The sequence below is a fragment of the Pituophis catenifer genome, unplaced genomic scaffold (assembly GCF_029215685.1).
Source record: "Pituophis catenifer annectens isolate HBS135680 unplaced genomic scaffold, rPitCat1.0.hap2 SCAF_3, whole genome shotgun sequence".
NCBI classification, from domain to species: domain Eukaryota; kingdom Metazoa; phylum Chordata; class Lepidosauria; order Squamata; family Colubridae; genus Pituophis; species Pituophis catenifer.
Genome location: NW_027256883.1, coordinates 148924406 through 148944347, shown reverse-complemented (window position 1 = coordinate 148944347; position 19942 = coordinate 148924406). Strand labels below are relative to the sequence as shown.

General features: G+C 39.2%; 1 protein-coding gene across 2 annotated transcripts in view; it reads left to right on the top strand.

Annotated features, from left to right (window-relative positions):
- Window positions 1–9887: 9887 nt before the first annotated feature.
- The window catches only part of NFIA (nuclear factor I A), a 312833-nt gene continuing 302778 nt past the window's right edge, over window positions 9888–19942 (top strand). For both annotated transcript variants that reach the window (XM_070941290.1, XM_070941289.1), the window contains exons 1-2: window positions 9888–9980; window positions 15463–15994. In XM_070941290.1, coding sequence (XP_070797391.1) covers window positions 9954–9980; window positions 15463–15994 — 559 coding nt within the window. In that variant the 5' untranslated portion in view covers window positions 9888–9953. The remainder of the gene's footprint in view (window positions 9981–15462; window positions 15995–19942) is intronic.

The following is a 19942-nucleotide window of genomic DNA, read 5'->3' as shown; positions in this document are numbered from 1 at the left end:
TTGGGTTCAGACACACTTAACTTGGATACTTACTCAAGCAGTTTGCTCAGGAAGGAGATTTGGGTCACAGACTTATAACTGCACAAGTTTTCTGGATTAATTTTTAGGAAGGAATGTGGTATAATCTTATTAATGAGGTTAGGACTACTCCTTGGTTTAGCTGAACACTCCTATGTTATTATGTGTAATAACCGATGAAGAGAAATGGTCAAACAGCCAACTGATCGGTCAAATTCTATCAAGCATGTTGTCCTCATCCTTAAAATTGATGCATGCTTTATTTGGATATCAAAAATGAATGGGTAATGTGGTTGAGAGAAGCCTTCAAAAAGGATATCTCATAAACTCTTAGAACAAAAACAATATGCAACGCAATAGGTGCACAGAATTCTTTCCCCCATATTTAGATTTCTGTTTTGCTTTGTGAATTGCATTCATTACCAGTGAATCTCTTCAATATAATTCACACCAATATTATTCCATCACAATGTTTACATGGGGTGGAGAATGTTTAGGTCACAATATGTTACTGGTACTAGCTTTAGCGTGGTCAACGATGAAGGAAGTTTTATGTTTCTATAGTTTGCCTTATTGACAAAATTAAAATTGGCTCAGCCACATAGGTTTCAACACTTGGTTGCTCTTAGCCAATAATAGCAATATTAATTTATTATACTTATTATACTTATATTTATTTATTTATTTATTTATATTTATTATATATATTTATTATACTCCCTGGCTTCCAGTGACCCTGTGCAATTTAAAAATAAGGAACAATACAAAACAACACATAATGAAAAAACAGAAATGGTGGAGAAAATAAATCTGGATGGAAAAATGATCTTAAATAATTAAATAGGGGGTCATTCTGGGAAGAAAAAAAAAACATCCTAGAAGGCAATGACAAACATATATGAATTGTTGTTGATAAAAGCACATGTCCAGTTCCTGGACAAGGACAAAAAAATGCCACTATGAGATAAATTATAATATTCTCAAGCCTCCAAAAATGTAGCAACTATAATTTTAACACAAATGCAATGCAAAATTATTTCACAGAATCAACTATTTTAATGGCACTATTCTTATGCAATTTCATTTGAGGCTGAGTTGCATAATGAAGGGTACGTCTCAAGACATTTGTTGCAATGAACTATGTATGCTTGCATTGTTTACTCCCAAGTAAGTATGAATAATATGTAAACATTTATTGCAATGTTTCTCAATCTCAGCAACATTGTGTGGACTGGGGAATTCTGGGAACTGAAGTCCACACAGCTTAACATTGTTGGGGTTGAGAAACCCTGCGGTATTTACCATTAAAATTGTGCTTGGATATAATTTCACTTCACTCAAAAGAATTCATGCCAATGAACCTGGAGAACAAATAATTGATTCAGGTAGAATGAGATCTGTGCCCTCAATCTAGGAGACCTTCCCACTTGTACCCAAGCACAATACTGTACAGACTTGCTTGGCAACAGTTTTTTCTGCCACAGACCAAGGATGGGAAAAACATTAAGTCTTCCTTAGCTACACCAATGCTAAAGCAATGTTTTCCCCCTTCTGTGTTCTGTATTCAGGGACATCCACAAGGTGTGTATAATCTTTTACACATTAACAAGGTGTATACATTATGTTGAAAGGGAATTCTGGTGACCTAGACTCGGGAGGTCATTATTAAGCTTATGACTGGCATGCAGCTTTTTTTCCATTTGCTGGTCAGTCACTAACCATATCTATGTTGCTCTCTCTAAAGAGCTGGATACAGTATTGCTATGCTAGAATTGGGCAACTATGAAAAAGTAGAATGTCGGGAACATCTAAACTACTTTGGTCTAGTGATTAAGGCACCATGCTAGGAACTGGAAGAACATGAGTTCAAGTCCTCCCTTAGCCACAAAAGCCAGCTAGGTAATCTGGGGCCAGTCTTTCTATCTCAAATCACCCCACCTCACAAGCCCAGCCCATAAACAAATAAATAAACATTGTCCCCAACACCACTACAAAGCAATAAATGGAATAAGGCACCAGGCTATAAACCAGGAGACTGTGAGTTCTAGTTCCACCTTAGAAATGAGATTCCACTTTTGTTCTAGTTTCACCTGAGCTCACTGAGTGACTTTAGCCATTCATTCTCTGTCAGCCCAACCTACCTCATAGGATTGTTGTGAAGAACACAGGCGAGGAAAGAATACAGGCCATCCTCGACTCACAACTATTCATTTAGTGACCATTTGAAGTTACAAGAGCACTGAAAAAAAGTGACTGATGGCCGTTTTTCACAACTTACGACCGTTATAGCGTCCCCATGGTAACATGATCAAAATTCAGATAACTTGGCAACTGGCATGGGGTCACCATTTGTAACCTTCCTGACTGGTTTCTGATAAGCAAAGTCAACAGAGAAGCCAGATTCACTTAATGACATGATTCACTCAAGAACTGCAATGATTCACTTAAAAACTGTGGTAAAATGGGGCAAAATTCACTTAACAACTGCTTCCCTTTGGCTCAGTTTTGGGGTCAACCGCGGTCGTAATTCAAGAAGTGAATTATGTATGCTGGCTGCCTTGAGTTATTTATTTTAAAAAAACCAATAAAGGTGGGTTAAAAATAACTAAGTCAGGAGAACCCACCTTCTTTATCTATGCAAAGGAAAGTGCTGCTTCTCCCTCTTCTCCTTTCCTGACTTTTTCTTTTTACTTTACTCAGCTGAGTTTGCAATGCGGAGAGGCACATAAGAAAGCCCCCCCCCCATCCCTCCTGCAGCACCACGGACTGGCCCACGACCTCCACCAGGGGGTGACAGGCCGAAACGAGGAAAACCCCAAGGATCCACCAACTATGGGTTGCAGCCCCATTCAGAGGTCATCGGAAGGGATGCATGCATGGGGGAGACTGGCCACAGTCGGGTAACATCAAGATTGGGTGGGGGGGGGGCGAGGACGGAGACGAGCGGCACTTTCACTCAAGAGTGCAAAAGTTCAAGGTGGATTCTTTTCACCGCAGGTTGGATTGTTTTCACTGGCAAACCATTCGTTCAAGACCAATTCGGGCGGTGGGGGGGGGGGTACCGAGTGCCAGGATCGCGCTCGCAGATGCATTATTCATCTCTCAGGCTTGGGCGGGATAAACTCGTTCCGTGGCACGCACCGAGATACACACACACACACACACACACGTCCTCCTCGGCTTCCCCCTCCTTTCCCTCCCCCCCCCTCCGCTTTCATTCATTCAGAAAGGACTCGCACTGCGCATAAAGAGCGTTTCTCCTTTTCTCCTTCCTTCCTGCTCTTGTTGCCGCTGCGAAGCTTTGGAATTGGGCCTAGACCGTTGGCAGCGCAGCCCGGGCAGGAGCGCAGCCTGAAAGGAATTCCGGCGGCGGCGGCGGCGATTGGCCCAGCGCTTGGGGCTCCGTGAGAACAAACCTCCTCCGAGTGGTGTGTGTGTGTGTGTGTGTGTGTGTGTGTGTGTGTTGTGGGGGGGGGTTCCTATGCAAATTGCAGCCGTTGCGGAAATCCACGCGCTGGCGGTTGGGGATTTTGTGTGTGTGTGTGTGTGTGTGTGTGTGTGTGTGTGTGGTGGTGGGAATCTCAATCGACCGCAAGTTCTGCAAAGTCTAACACGAGTCGCCAACCGGAGAGAAGCCGGAGGATCTGAAAAAACCCAGCTAGTTCCCTTGAGGATGGATCGCTTTCCCAAGACACAGAAAGTAGCCCAGAATGCGCCACTGCTTCCTCTCTCTCTCTCTCTCTCTCTCTCTCTCTATATATATATATATATATATGAATGCAGAAACTTGACCATGAAAATGTTAAATTAGGTGTAGTATTTTTTTTTTAAAGTATTTTCTTAAGCACGAGCCATTCCAAGTTTTCATCATTCCACGGTGAAGGGAAAATAAATAAACAAATAGAAACCTTGTGCCAACCCAAGAAGTCTCTCGTTCTCTTTTAAAAGTTTCTCACGTATTTTTCCCCCTATACTTTTATATTCTATACAAGGGAGTTTTAGTCTTCCCTTGATAAAAATAGGAAAGCAACACGGTACAGTACGGTGTCGCGAGTTTATAATGGTTATTACATTGAGGACGTTTGCTTTGTGACCTTTTTTTCGATTGCTACAAAATAACAAGTGTACTCTGTGCACTATGCAGAGGAGAGCGGCAGGGTGGGTGGGTTTGTCTATGCACTAGTGTTTCCTTTTTTTTTTTTTTTTTCCTCCCCAGCGATTTAGGAAAACCGCTGAGCTTGACAGATTTCCTCCCCCCCCACCTTTGCTTCATAGCGCTTGCTCGTTGCCCCCGCCCCTCCCCCCTCCCCTAAAAGTACGTGCTCTGTTAAAAGACGTCTGGGATCGGCAGCCAGGCTAGCACAAAAGGAAGTGTCTAGACTTGGGATGTAATTGACAAGCGCGTTCTCTAATCAATGTAGTAAAGCTTTGTGATGGACTCCAGCGCGGTCCAATCAGAGAGCAGCTTGGATGTGGTAACGTTCGAAATATCCCAAGTGGGAGAAGGCGGAGGGGGGGGGGAGAGAGAGAGAGAGAGAGAAGAGCGGAGTTAGTTATAACCTTCCTCCCGTATTCTCTGAAGTTTCTTCCCCGTTTCGGGACCGGGAGGGTTAGCTACAAATGGTCGAATCGTTACATCCAACTACTTGGATATTCAAGAATCCTTAATAAAAAGAGGATGGGTTTTTTTTTTTCCTAGAGAAAATACTGAACTGCATTACATGCTCTGGTGTACTTGAAAGACTGGACGTTATTCCATTTGCTTTGTCCCTTATTTATAGTAGCTGTCATTGGAGTATAATTCTTAGGAGAAGAAGGGGATAGATATGACTAAGCCCCCGCCCCTTTTGCATCATTATACTTAAAAGTTTGTACAGGTAGCCCTCAACTTACGACCACAATTGAGCCCAAAATTTCTGTTGTTAAATGAGATATTTGTTAAGTGGGGGAGTTTTGTCCCAATTTACAACTTCTCTGGGCACATTTGTTAAGTGAATCACTGTTGTTAAATTTGTAACACGGTTGTTATGTGAATGTGATCTCCCCATTGACTTTGCTTATCAGAAGATCACAAAAGGTGATCACTTAACCCTGGGACACTGCAACTGTCATAAATGTGAGTCAATTGTCAAGCATCTAAATTTTGATCACATGACCATGGAGATGCTATAAGGGTCATAAATATGAAAAATAGTCATAAGTTACTTTTTTCAGTGCTGCTGTAACTTCCAACTTTATTCTGAGTACTCAGGTCTATGGTACTGTAAATCCATGATTGTACTGGTAGCATCCCAGAATATAATTCACTTTCTGGAAGAGTCCAGAGTGCAACAAGGAATTATGACACTCTGATTTCTGGGGAGAAGTACGATCAGGAATGAATCAGGACCTTTGCTCAACTCGTTGTGCATTAACATGGGCTATATAAACTTTTTCTTCCTCTACTCAATGGTTATTATCCTATATGCATGCATTGGGGAGGCATTCCCCCATTTTTCATTGAAGCAATAATGGCACTGTCTAGCCCAACATGGATACTTAACTTTTGTTAATCTCCAATGCTACATACACACTTGCATCTGGTTTAAATCATATGAGTATGACAGAAAAAAATGGAAATGGTAAGTCTTGTAAAGTACTGGGAAAAATGAGTGGATGTGAAGATGGATATGCAAGTGAACATGAATAGGTACAATATGATCCTTCCTGTCCAATGCTGGAGGGAATGTAAGGAGATCTGTACCCAACTAGTTGGAAATCTGGTCCTATTGTTCCAGAATCCCACCACCCAGGAGAAACCAAATTGAAGACTACTCCTGGCCTTGGAGATAAGATCTAGATCTCTTATTGTAAATCTTGAAAGCTGCCTAAGGAAATGTATCCTTGAACTCAGCTGGGCTTCCAGCAGGAGTCTCCTTGAGAAAAAAAAAGCCTGGTCCAGTGGTGTAGGCAGAGTCTCCACACACTTTTTTGGACATACTTGATGGCTGACAGAATCCTCAAGGTTGAAAAAGTCCCACAGAAGTCCTGGGTATTTATGCTGAACTGACACAAGGAGAGTTGTACCTATTGCGTGCAAAATATTGTCTCCTTAGCTCCAAGAGACTAAAAAAAAAATGTATCGGTTTGCATACGGTACAAGGACCTGGAAGAACCCTTGTTTTAAAATAAAAATTATGGGGTAGAGAAAGGGGAGGAATGGGGAATGGTGTTAAAATCCACTATTAAGTCTGACTTTGAAGTCATCCTACTCCGGAGTAGCTTCCTTTTCGGCCCACCAGCTCATCTCGAGGAAGTGGTTTCAAACATCCCAGTCTCAAGTTTTTAAATCATATTAATGCAATTTCCCGTTAAGCTTCTCCTTAATATATATTCAAGATGGTCCGTATAAGTGAACCCTTCGCGACGTAATTTATATATCTAAGAGGATTTCACAGAGGCTGGCGAGGTAAAAGTTTCTGCAAATAAAACATTGTAAATGCAATGCCGGGCAGCGTGCCAGGTACAATATGGATAGCAGGGATCATGGCAGAAAGTCTTTTCACAGAGACATATACCATTTCACGGTAGCAGCCTATAGCGCTTTTCAAAACTTCCCATTTTCAAGGGAGACGTGCTGGCTCGAGTGAGATTTTTGTCCTGGGTTTGTAATGGAGAGCTCCCCTTTAGGTATACTTTAGCCTCCCTTGGCTTTCCAAGCTTTTAGGCAGACCCACATAAACGCACGCGCGCGCGCACACACACACACACACACACACATTTAGGGTTTTGGAGGCTTATCCCTCCACCTTCCGCAAGAGAAACCTCCCCGGAGAAAGATTTCATACTGTTCTCTTTTTGTACCTCTCTGCCTCCTTTGGGGGCTGGGGAAAAAAAAAAGATTTAAGATTAGGCTTTATTATTTGTGCCTCCCCCTCCTCGATTTTTCACTAGCTCCACTGTGTTGGGGGTGTGCGTATGTGAGGAAGAGGGAGGGGGAGCGCGCTCCTCTGAGGGCATTTTTGTGTAGGTTTTGCGGGCGGGGGAGGGGAAGGCGAGGAGGGAGCGGATGTGAACGGCTCGGCGCTGAACTTGGATGCAACGTCTGCCTAGAGGGCGCAAACCAGCATCCCGCGTCCAAAAGTCTTACGAAGGGCGCCAAAAGTTACTTAAGATAATATTGCTAACCACAAAGAGCTGGAAGTTCGTGGAGCAAAACTGCTTGCCAGCGAGGGAAGGACAGCCAGGGGCTCGATCCTGCCTCCATCGCCAATTCCTTCTTTGACCCCCTTTCCTCTTCCTCCGTTAGGAGAAATTGGAGGGAAAAGAAAAAAAAAGAAAAAGAAAAATCTGGCTTAAGTTACACAGAAGGATCAGGAAGGAGGAGGTGGGATATTTAATGTGGGGGGAAAGGGGTAGAGTTTGTGAAATGGACAGCCACAATAGAAAACAGGCATGTTATCAGTCCCCCCCCCTCCAAAAAAAAGGTATTAAACCATTTTTTTAAAAAAAATAGTTTTTGTGGTCTCTGCTCAACAAAATAAGTTCAGTGGTCTCATTAAACCCAGTGCCTTACTTAACTTGTCTGCCCGTTCACACAACTACTGGACTGCTATCAGGAAAGCTCTGGCAACTGGTGCCAAGCTGTCAGTCTGTGGCTAACCAATGGGGCACATTCACCGCCATGGGTAGAGGTTTCAGCTTCCCCTTGCCACCACAGACACCGCTTTGGAAGTATTTGTGGCTGTAGTGCCCCACGCATGCCAAAACCTGTGTGTAGTGTCTGATGTAGGGACTGCGAATAGCCTTAAGATGGATTGGTTGTGGCAAGCAGCAGGAACTACACCTAATCTACATCTGGAATACACAGCAGAGGAAAGGAAAATGTTCTCTGGTCCAGCAAGCTCTCTTGAGTTCAGAGGAAAAAAAGGAGGGCAAACCACATTTGAAGCATATGGAAAGCAATAAAAGTGGTATTTTCATGGTATTTGAGTTGTTTTTCCTCAGTATTTTTGCTCTAAGCAGGTTTTAGTCAACCAGAAAATCCTGTCCAGAAACTTGGAAAAGGAAGAAATCCCATTAAATTTCTTTCCATGGCTTTATGTTAATCAAAGGTATCTTGGCCATTCTTTTTTTTGCTATTAAGAAACTTGGAATGGAAAGTAAAGCCTTCTCTGAAATCAGCTCTCTGCAGCCTACAAATGATAAGATTTGAGTGAAACATTCAAAATGAACCAAGTAATATAGTAACATAGGCCTTATCCCCTGAATAGACTTTTAAAAGTTTTCCTGCCTTTTTAAAAAAAAAAAAAAGTCTGTAACATTTTAAACTTTCTAGGCGCCTAAATCTAAGCTCCATAAAGGAAGGCTGGCAAGCAAAATGTGGTATGTCTTGTGGTATCCTCTTCCCTTTTTTTAATGAATGGTTATGGATCTGTCAAGTGTCTGAAGGCTGCTGTTTCTTTTGGGAAATGGAAAGAAGATCAGAAAGGACTCCACTTAGTAGATTTAGTAAGACTGGAAAGAAAATATAAAGCTCAGGGCAAGAAAATGCTGGCTGGCTGGCAATTTTCCAAACCCCCAAAACCAAAGCTTTTCTTGTGCCAGAACAATGCATTATGATAAATAAAGGACGGAAGGCTGGATTCTTAGTTTAATCACTTTTAAGTAGTAAATACTGATGCTTTCTTCTTGTGGGTTGCAATGCAGTCATTAAGTTCTGCATTGTTAGTAAAAGCAGCAAAGCTTTAACGTTTTTCAAAGTAGAAACAAACAAGCATGGACATTCATGAGATGGCTGGAAAGTATGGTTTGGTGCTGAGCTCCCCACCACGACCTTTACCACGATCTTTTTGTCAAATGAGCCACACAGATTGATGAATGTCAACATTTGTAGGTAAATGCATTATCTTTATTATTTAAAGAAAATAACCTTTAAAACCCCAAAGAATTTCACTTAGGCAGAAAATTCTTGGGGGTGAGGAGAATGCAGTTTTCGGCACCCAAAGAACACAATTTTGATACTTGGAGGAGTGTCTTTTCAAGATAGCACCTATTTAGAATTATATACATTTTTAAGAAGGTATATGGAAAGATATTGCAACCACCAGGCTTATAAATGGTTCTTCCGGGCAGAAAAATCTCTGCGGGAGATGAGCGGTAGAAAGTTTTAGTTCGAAATCCTTCGGAAAGAGAAGAAGAAGGGGAAGAGAGAGAGAGAGAAAAAAAGACGTGTGTGCGCATGGGAGTCGGGGGTGGGTGGGCGAGAGAGACCGAAATGCCAAAAAGAAGTTTTGGTTGCTTAAGCACATCCTGCATAGCCTATAGCCGCTCGGGAGCCCGACATGCAAGCGGCTCCTAATTGCGTTCCCAGTAATACACTGAGCACGGGGATCTGGGATAGGGAGGGCTGGCCGAGCAGTAGCACTGCAGCCCCCCTCCCCCGGGCTAAGGCAGCGAGCGAGCGAGCGAGCTGCTGCTGCTGCTGCTGCTGTGGAGCGGTGCAGAGCGGAGCAGAAGCTGGCTGGAGGCACGCTGGCAGGCACCCGGAGAAGCTGGAGCCCGAGGCTTTCTGCTGCTGCTGCTGTCGCTGGAAGCGTGGGGAGGGTGGGGGTGGGAAGTGTGCACTATGCCTTTAACGCCTGGGTACAGTAGACATGTATAGTGTGTAGTGTAGGGAAACTCTAGGCGGGGTTAAAGTTCAGCTCATGGAGCTGATCAGCGCTGGCTGCAGTTTAGCAGAGTTGGAAATGTGAAAGCAAGAAGCAGGCTCAGTTCTTCCCCCTTTCTTTTTTTTTCTTCTCTCTCTCTTTCTCTCTCTCTCCCTCTCTCTATTCCTCCCCCTCCCTTTCTCTCTCTCTCTCTCTCTCTCCTTCCCTCCCTCCCTCTCTCTCTCTCTCTCTCTCTCTCCCCCTCTCACTCACACACCTCCAAGCCACAAACCCCCCACAGCAATCATGTACTCTCCTCTCTGCCTTACCCAGGTAAGAAGCTCTCCGGATTGAATCGGGGGAGTTGGGGGGGGTGGGGAGGGGAATGGCGGAGGTGGGGGGAATGCGGGAGGTTCGTCTGAGTATTGCGGAGGGGGCGCGCCGAGGGCGGGAGGGTGAGATCCAGCTTGCGGAAAGTAACTTTCTTTTCCGCGAGGTTACATTCTTGTTTCTGGCTCGGCCATTTGTATAGACACATGGCTAATGGCGCCTTGTTATTAAGGTTTTTATTTAATTAATATGGGAATGTGCGAGTTTTTTTTGTGTGTGTTGGAGAAAAACCGGGTGCCTCTAGGCAGCGGGGAGGGTTCGTACCGAAATGCGGTGTGGATGTCTGCGTTATGTGGGTGTTTAGGACGATCTGCACGTGTTTTAGCAGTCTCGCAACCCATTACATGCTTGGTCATCTGAAATCAATACTTACTGTTTGTGCTTCCGAAGCGGACGGACGTGGAACAAACGCAACCCAGATACAATTAGATGCTTTGTGTGTTGTTTTTAAAGTGTGGCATTAAGTAATTGCGTGCTGCGTGTATTCTTTTCCCCGCCTCCCGGACTGCTGGAGCTGCATTGCTTTTTCTCCATAAAGTCCTCGCGCACTTTTGTGTTGGGTATAACGTGTTAATGTGTTCGGCAGCTTTGGGGGGTTTCAGCCTTTGCCGGTACGCGGCACGCAACGTGTGCTCCGGTCCTCGTCGGAACCGGAGGTCTGGAGAGATGCATTGCACCTAAGCCTCTAACTTTCCCTCCCGTACGTTGCATCGCGCTTTGATGGAGAACTTAAGAGCTTTAAGGAATCCACATTGCGCACCGCGCTAGCTGCAGCGGCCGCAGTTCTGCAATCCGTTCCGTTACTCTCCTGCACGGCCCAGTTCGGGATCTTCGGAGTCTCCAGCAGCCTCTCGCAAGGCGCCTGAGCAGGGCTATCCATCCCCAAGTCAGATTTGCCCTCCTGGCTGCCTCTAACGCTTGTCACTTGCTCGGGTGTCATATTTGCCTGGGGTTGTTTCCTTTGGGAAGTTAGGTTTGCTGTAATGTCCTGCCTGGGGAAAGAAGGAGGCGGGGAAGGGAGTTGCTGTTTGGAGAAAGTTGCTGGGTTCCTTTTGTTTGCATCTGAGCGAAGTTCCTCGTGGATTACAAATCATTCCAAGTGGGTCTCCAGCCCACTTCGCGCCTCCCCAGATCTCCTGATTGCATTACTTTGAAATTTGAAGAGTTGTGCGGATGACGCCTAAATACTACTCAGGCAGATCTGTCTGGGAAACTGCGAACTTTAGGAGTTCGGCAACTTTTCTAACTCCCTACACAACTCCCACCCACCTCTAGCGCTTTGCCTCCCCCCCCCCAAGAAAACTCTCATGCAGCGCCAGATTTTTTGGCAACATTCCCACACTACCCCCATCCAGGCTCTTCCTGAGATGAGTTGCCACGATTTAAAATCAGAAAAATAAATTGCATTTCTGCTGTTGGTTTTAGCAAATTACATTGCTCGGCCCCTCTTTTTCTAACTGATCATCTTTGTTAGACCTTTGGTGTTTCCCATTCTGAACAGTGAAACCGGAAAAGTTCCTAGGGAAATTGTATAGTTTCTTCCATTGCCATTTCAGCACTTCTGGCCCCCACATGGGAAAAAAACACACACACTTGTATACTTTAGTTACTAAACGGTGATGAAAAGGATAGTTTGGAATTGAGCACTTTGAACACCTTTAAAACACCGGAAAGAAGGAAGAATGAACAATACACATTTCAAATGACCCAACAGAAACATAGGAATGAATAACTTGGAAAAATTGTGCCCAGTGATCCACAAAAGCTGTCACTTAGAGCCAAATAATACATTTATTTATAAAGAACATATCAAACCAAAAGAACTACACAATGTCATTGAACTTTATTGACTACATTGATTTTAGGTAGAAGATAACTGATAACTGCATTTTGAGGGTGAATTTTTCACAGGCAACTTTTTCAGAAGTTTTATCTCTCACAGAAAACTCAAGTCAGATCTATTTTTTGCTTGTTTACTTTCTTAAAATAGATAATATTTTTTTTATATTAAACACCAATAAAATGTTCTCTGTTCCCACATCCCACAAGGGGGGACGGGACTCTATTTTATTAGGCCTTGCTATGCATTTATAAGTTTCCAGATATATTTTTTGTACCTTGGTCTTTAACCTAAGAGTTATTTTATGGCATGTTGCTTTCCAGTCTCATGGTAGGTTTGGAAATGTTTAGAGATTCAGAGACATCTTTATAGAATATGTTCAAAAAGTTGTACACATGGCACCTGATTGCTTTGGACCGAAAGATTTCAAAATTAAGAAAGGCTTAGCTTAACATGTTGTTTTCTTTAAATTTGAATGAACACTCACCCACAGTACTCGAAGATTAAAATATAATAAGGGGATTTCTACATTTACCCTGTACTATAGGGGAAATTACCTATTTGCTGTTTATTATATACTGTTTTGGCTTTATTTTAACAGCTTATCCTAGTTGTACAGATTATTATGTAGATTTATGGACAATGGAAATATTAATGCTGTGAAAGTTTATAAATCTGGCAAAGTTTCAAATGGAGCAGATCAGTGAATTGTTCCTAAATATTGCTATGGTATGTTTTTACTTAAATATGTATGCTTGGCTTCTGTGTTGTATATTCCATGTTCAAATATACGTTAACAAAATTTTTGTTAAATAATTCAAATGTATCTGTATAGCTATGGCAAGGGTTATTAAGAACCATAGCTGTGAGCCATAAAAAGTATTATAAACTGACTTTTGTTATTTTCCTCTTCTGCCAATCTGGAAGATGTAAATGGGATCATGTGATATATAAAAAGAAACTCTTCATTTAATATTATAGAACTTTTACTTATAATTTCAACTTTAAAAAGAAAACCATACATACCTGTCTTTTTTCTTTTTTTGGTGGTAGTTGTTACTTTTATTTTTTAAGTAATTCTGACCCACATCTAAATGTTCTTAAATTTTCTGGCAAACCTGGAAAGTAATAATTTGTTTTAGTTGTGAATATATACTATATAATAACATTCCTTGTTTTTTTAAGATAATGTATTATAGAGTAGACAGGTCCTTCTTGAACAATTGATCTTTCATACACTGTTTGGCGGAAGCCAATCTGGGTAGCATTACTTATATCAGCAATGGGAAATCTCTTAATTATATTGTTATGAGAAACTCATTTGGTGGATTTTGAATATTTTAGGTAGATTTTTAAGCTATTGTCTTCCTTTTTCAATCGTATTTAGCATTACCAGATTTCATTATACAATAACATTGTTTCAAAATGTTGGATTCTGCGTATAGTTAATAAATGGTAAAAAAGTTTGTAAAATAAAATCAAGATGCATTTAAGAAAGCACAGAGATTTGTAGTAATCTTTTATTTTAAGATAGGTAATTTTGCAAATGTATGGCAGAAAGATAAGCATTCCCAAATCTCTCTGTTTCTCTCTCTCTCTGTCTTTTTTTTTGTTTAGTTGGCGATTGTATGCATGTGAGAAAGGCCTTAACATTTTCTGTTCTATGCATAATTATTTCGGTTGCAGCTCCAGTTAATGACTAGCTTGAATGTGAGAGGAAATGTATGAAAATATAGCTATTTAATTGTCAATATAATATTTTTCTAATTTTTTTCATGGGACTTATGTAAATTGTTATTTTGTTACATGTAATCATGTATTAAAACGGTATAAATATTAAGCCATTTTTTCCCTTCAAAATCAGGCAATATACTTGGTCTACTTTATATTATTTTGAAAAATATTTTCTGCAGAAAATTAATTCAACTCAATATTTTCATTATGTTGGTAGAAAGCGGATAATTGTTTTTAGAAGATAACATAAGATCCAACTGGTGAAACTCTTTCATATATTGCGCTCTCTTACCCCTGATCTTTTGGTTCTGAAATTTCCTGCATTTGATCAAGGAATTTTAGACATTGCTATAGCATTACATAATACCTTTTGTAAGAATACCCATCAAATTATTTTAAGAATTAATTAGTTTTCTGAATTACATGAATTAAGAAATTTAGGGATCAATCTTATTAATTCTTAGGGGAAGTAAGTCTCAATGAATTCACAAGAACTTCCTTCTGAATAGGGATGTATACATTTGCACAGTAGACATTCAGTATTGAAGGACACATACTTCTAGGAACAAGAGGAAGGCCATGTTGTCTTCTAGTATGCCAACAGCGCATCCTCTTCTTACAAAGAAAGCCCAAATTTGGCAAGAGATCTCCTAAGATTTTAAAACAGTGCATTTTCATGATCATATTTTTTTATATTGCACATTTTTTCTATAACTAACTGCATATGTATCAATAATGGGCACTGTTACAATTTCAGGTGGCATTTTATAGTATTGAAGGATACTTTATTTATTTAAATATTTACAATATGATCTTACTGTACGGTAGACATTGGAGAAATGTTTAAAACCCCTTTTTGGTTTTATAAAAGGAAAAATTCACATAAAAGACATGAAAAGGTAGATAATACTTTCATTAGCAACGATTGTTCACATAGTATTTTTAAAAAGTATAGAAGCCCTTGTATGCATGCATACATACATAATGCATTTTAAGATGCATTAGCCTTTCAGTTGTTTCTCATTTTTTCTTAAAATATTTGTAGCTTAAAATGTATTAAAGCCATAATATCTTCTATACTATTATTGTTTCCTAAATAAAGATCAGAAAGCTTAGTTGAAATATTTCTATACTTTATTGTGTGTAGAAATTATTATTTTTTGTTAGTGTGAAATTCTTTTTATATATTCCACTTTATTTAGCATTCTATTGTGTTACATTCACACATTCAACCTTAAATTTAAAAAAAAGATTTTTGTCATATATCAGATAGTAATTGGCTGAACATGTTCAGACTTTCAAAAGTTAAAATTTTTTTCTAATTTGGCAAGCATATAGCAAGTTGGTCACATCAAGAGGGTCAGGAAAAAAGCAAAAGAATATACTTCTTCCTTTTTTTAAAAAAATGGATGAAAATTACAGTGGTCTTGTCGCAGACTTGAAATAATTGATTTTGAAGTTACCCTATTGACTTACATTGAACTATGTAAAGTCAGCTGTTTAAAGCTTAAAGTCTCACCTTTATGACCCAAAATAACATTTCCTGCAAAGTCAGTGCCATGAGTTTTATTGAATTTGCTTGTTTTAGCAAATGCGATTCACACTGTTATGGCAAAATATTTTCAGCACTTGGTGTGTGGGACTGAGTGACAGCAGAAAGTTGATTGCATGATATATTTTACAGATTTTCTTCCTTTGTTATCAGAATGTAGAAACATTTTTGTTTGTACATAATATAGGTGTTGCTCTGTTATTGGCCTAGTTGTAAGTTACAGTCACCAGTTCAGAAGACATAAAAGGTTCACACCTTTTCCTTGTAGTAATTTTTTTCCCCATTTTGATTATTTTCAGGATGAATTTCATCCCTTCATTGAAGCACTTCTTCCCCATGTTCGAGCATTTGCGTACACATGGTTCAACTTACAAGCTCGAAAGCGAAAATACTTTAAAAAACATGAAAAGCGCATGTCAAAAGAGGAAGAAAGAGCGGTGAAGGATGAATTGCTAAGCGAAAAACCTGAGGTTAAACAGAAATGGGCATCCAGACTTTTGGCAAAGCTTCGGAAAGACATCAGGCCTGAATATCGGGAAGATTTTGTTCTAACTGTGACAGGAAAAAAACCTCCTTGTTGTGTTCTTTCCAATCCAGACCAGAAGGGCAAAATGAGAAGAATTGACTGTTTACGGCAAGCAGATAAGGTCTGGAGGCTGGACCTTGTTATGGTGATTTTATTTAAAGGTATTCCGCTTGAAAGTACTGATGGCGAACGCCTTGTAAAGTCCCCACAATGCTCAAATCCAGGGCTATGTGTACAGCCCCATCATATAGGGGTTTCTGTTAAGGAACTCGATTTATATTTGGCATACTTTGTGCACGCAGCAGGTAAGTGCCTATATTTAAAGTTGTCCACTGTTGAATATGTTTGTTGTGCAAGGACTTAACTGCATGGTTATTCCAGTGCGAGGCATGCTTGCACCTGACCATGTAAGTTAATTAAACTGTGTTGCTTTGCTGTGTCTCTGATGGTGGCCCGGATGTCCTCAGAAGCAGAGAAGCTATAGATTGTGTAAAACTGCAACATAGTTCAAAAAAAGTGATTGTGAAAGAATAGTGTTTTTCACTATTGGCCTAATGTGCAATGTACCTGAAACATTTTCATTAGAATGCCTTTCGAAAATGCTTGGCACTAGAATGTTGTGTATTTCTTAGAATTATTATTATTTTTTAGTTTGGTGTAAATCTGGCCACAAAGAAAAGAAATGAAAACAATATTTATGCTATATAAGTGAAGTGTTTAAATGGCTAGCATACCTAAAAAGAAGTAGAGAAAAACAGTGGCCTTACCAACTGGTATATAGATTAAAGAAATTTCTGCTTAATGAAGGAAGAAAAATTAAAAGACGTTCTTAGTAATTGCTCTACATAAATAGAATATTATTGATTTTAAAGAATGGTTTATTTAACAGCGCTGCATGATGGAAAATGGATATATGCATTCTTTTTTATTCTTAATGCAAAATAATACATTTTTCTCCAGCCTACTTTGAGAAAGTTTGTTACCTTGTGACTTTTGAGCACCAGAATGTTATTTCTAAGCAACTCATTGTAATTTAGTTTTACCAAGAGTTCAGTTTGGTTCAGATATGGAGAAGAAAAGACATAGATTTCTCAACATGTTAAATGCATACATCTGTGTTTGTATGCAGCCTTTTTAAATATGAGGCATATTGTTAGCTTTTAGGTGGTTTTGTACAAAAGTGAAGTTGCCTGTGTCTCTTAACGGCTTTGTATGTAGTAGTGTTACTGTGATAATTGATATGTGCAGTTACAATTTTGGTTTTGTGCTATGGAATCACACAGAGTGGTGTTCTCTGAATATGAACTATTATGCACTTTTGATTAATGAAGCATCTGAAAATATTGATAAAGAGATGATTTTAAAAAAATACTGTAAGTCTATGACTTTTATTTAGGATCTGTGTTTTGTGTGTGTCTAATAATGGCTGTGTTTTATTAAGTGCAAATGTTTATAATAGATCGTGGCCTCTGTGAGAGTTCATAGCCATATATATATATATAGTGTGCCGAGTGGAAAAATTCATGAATTAAGAACAGATTTAAAAATATAGAAGTTTAATAAAGTTGTGATAATGGCGTATTGCAAACTCTCTGCACATTTGTTGATGTAGAATGTGAATTTTAAATTGATTTTTAAAGGATTCCTATTTCATTGACAGTGTTTGTTAAATGCTGTGTCTTTCTCACTTTAGTCTAGTTATTTGAAGTTGTTAATCTGTAACATTGCAAAAAAGCCAGACAGCTATAAACCTTTTCTAAAGCTGTAACTGCTATAATATTGTTAGCAAAAATAAAATACACAAAGTGGAAAAAGAAAACAATAAATACAAGTAGGCCAAATATAACCCTTTGCTGCCATTATAGATGTTAAGAGCATATTGTAATATTTTAATTACAACTCTTATGCTTTGCTATCACTGAAGAGTAGCAACTCTCATTTTGAATATCTTTTTCAATTGTTTTGAAAACCAAGGTATTGTACAATTCAACATATAATTTATTCAAGACTTAGTTCCTTTGAGTTCAGTGTTTCTATATAAAATACAGGTGGTATTTGTAGTTTTGTTTATAAATTAAAATAGATTTGTAGTGCTTTTAGAATATATATTATTATGGTTTATTACATCAATGTATTGCATCACATGCTTTATGCCATGTTTTGGAAAGTATTTCAGTAATCACCTGTAAAGAATGAAAAACATACCTATTATCTTTATACGCAATATATCCCTGGCAACACTCATTATTTGTAAACAAGGGAGAATGATTGTACAGGTAGTCCTTGACTTATGACCACGATTGAGCCCAGCTAAGTGAAACATTTGTTAAGTGAATTTTGCCCTGTTTTATGACTTTTCTTGCCACATTTGTTAAGTGAATCACTGCCGTTGTTAAGTTAGTAACACTGTTGTTAAACGAATCTGGCTTCCCCATTGACTGGTTGTCAGAAGGTCCCAAAAGGGGATCACATGACCCCAGGGCACTACAACGGTCATAAATATGAGTCAATTTTTCAGTGCCGTTGTAACTTTGAATGGTCACTAAATGAACTGTTGTAAGTCGAGGACTACCTATATTTGATGTCTGCTTTATTTAGATATTTCCCAGAATCCTTTGTCACCCCAGAATACCAGCGAGATTCGTGCTAATTGCCCTTGGATAGGTTTGGTAATGAAACAACAAATAGTTGTTTGTTTGTTTATTATTAAACAAATTTATAGTCACCCAATTCACACATAATGGTGACAGTTTATAGTTTATAGCGGATGTGAACATTAATGCAAGTCTTAGGCATCCATTGTTGTCAGATGTTTCCAAACGGCGGTAACCTTATTAATTATGGTAAGGAATTTGCCAGTATAAAATGAAGAAATAATACTAAAATTGACTTACATGCAGTGGGAATTGAAGAGCAATTCAGAAATCCTCAACATTTTTATGCGGTAAAACTTTTGTTATCAGAAATGGAAAGAAATTCACATTCTGTAAATTTTTTGTCATATATGTACTAAAACTATTGCGATATCTGCACTTTGTATATTATTATTACTATGACTTCATACTCTTCTGAGGTAATTTAATTGTCAACCTTTTCTAGACAAGCTGTCCCTTTCTTTTTAAAAGTTCACGTACTACGGTTGCTTTAAAATCTTATGTTTTTCCACATTTTACCTTTCTTTAGTCTTAACTTTTTAAAATTATTTAGCCACCCTGTCCTATTCCAAGTAGGCTAAATCACAAAAAATATTGGTGATTTATATATATACATAAAAAAGTGAACAATAAGTCATTCGCTTGGAGGTCTCAAGATGTTTATTCTGATTTTACAGTACAGAAGGGAAAAAAAAGCTGACTCTTGTGAACCTTAACTAAAAAAAGGAATGTTTGTGTGTGTGTAAATAAATATATAAAAACATATATCATTTATATATATCTTGATTCTGCTTCCCTACTACCAAATGACAAGTTGGAAATGATTGTGGCAAACCGTGTTTCTTTGTGGGAGTATAAGTTTCCAGGAAATTTATGACCAGTCTTTTAACCAGATGATCTGTATCAGAATCTCCCATATACTAGGCACGTGGCAAGGTCACTATTTAAGTTGTTGGGGTCACAACCTTCGCCACCAGGCATTTGACCTTTGTGATAAAGTTAACCTTTGTTCATTAGGAGGCACTCAAGCAAGAACTTCCTTGTTTTTTACTGCGGCAGCTAACATGATCACATTGTTAAAAGTGATTCTTAGCTCAAGTATTGGGTTCCGTGCAAAAGTTTAAAGATTTTCTGTGTGGGTTTCTTTTCTCCATTTTTTTCCTCTCCCCCCCCCCCTTTTAAGCCTTTTTCCTGCAGGCAAAGCTGTGTCCTGTTGGCCACACAATAGTCCACGGCTTTGTCTATTGTTTGTTTTGGATATGACTTTTAACAGCACAAGCCTGTTCATTTTTTACTCTGAAGTAAATTCCACGGCCTTATTCCATAGTGAATTTATTTATTAAAGAATGCAATCTATATTTGGGAAAAAAAAGTTAAAAAAAACTTCAGGAGGAATTTTTCGAAATGATAAACTGTACATTGAAAAAGCTAGGCCTTTTACATTTGAATTAGGTTGTTTTGTATAGATTTTAATGCTATTAAGTACTGAATCAAAACTAGCTACAAGGCCAATTTAATTTTGATAATGGTGAAAATGTATTTTTTTCTGGAAATAAATCATTGTCTAGATGGGATCATGTCTTTAATCTGAAATAAACT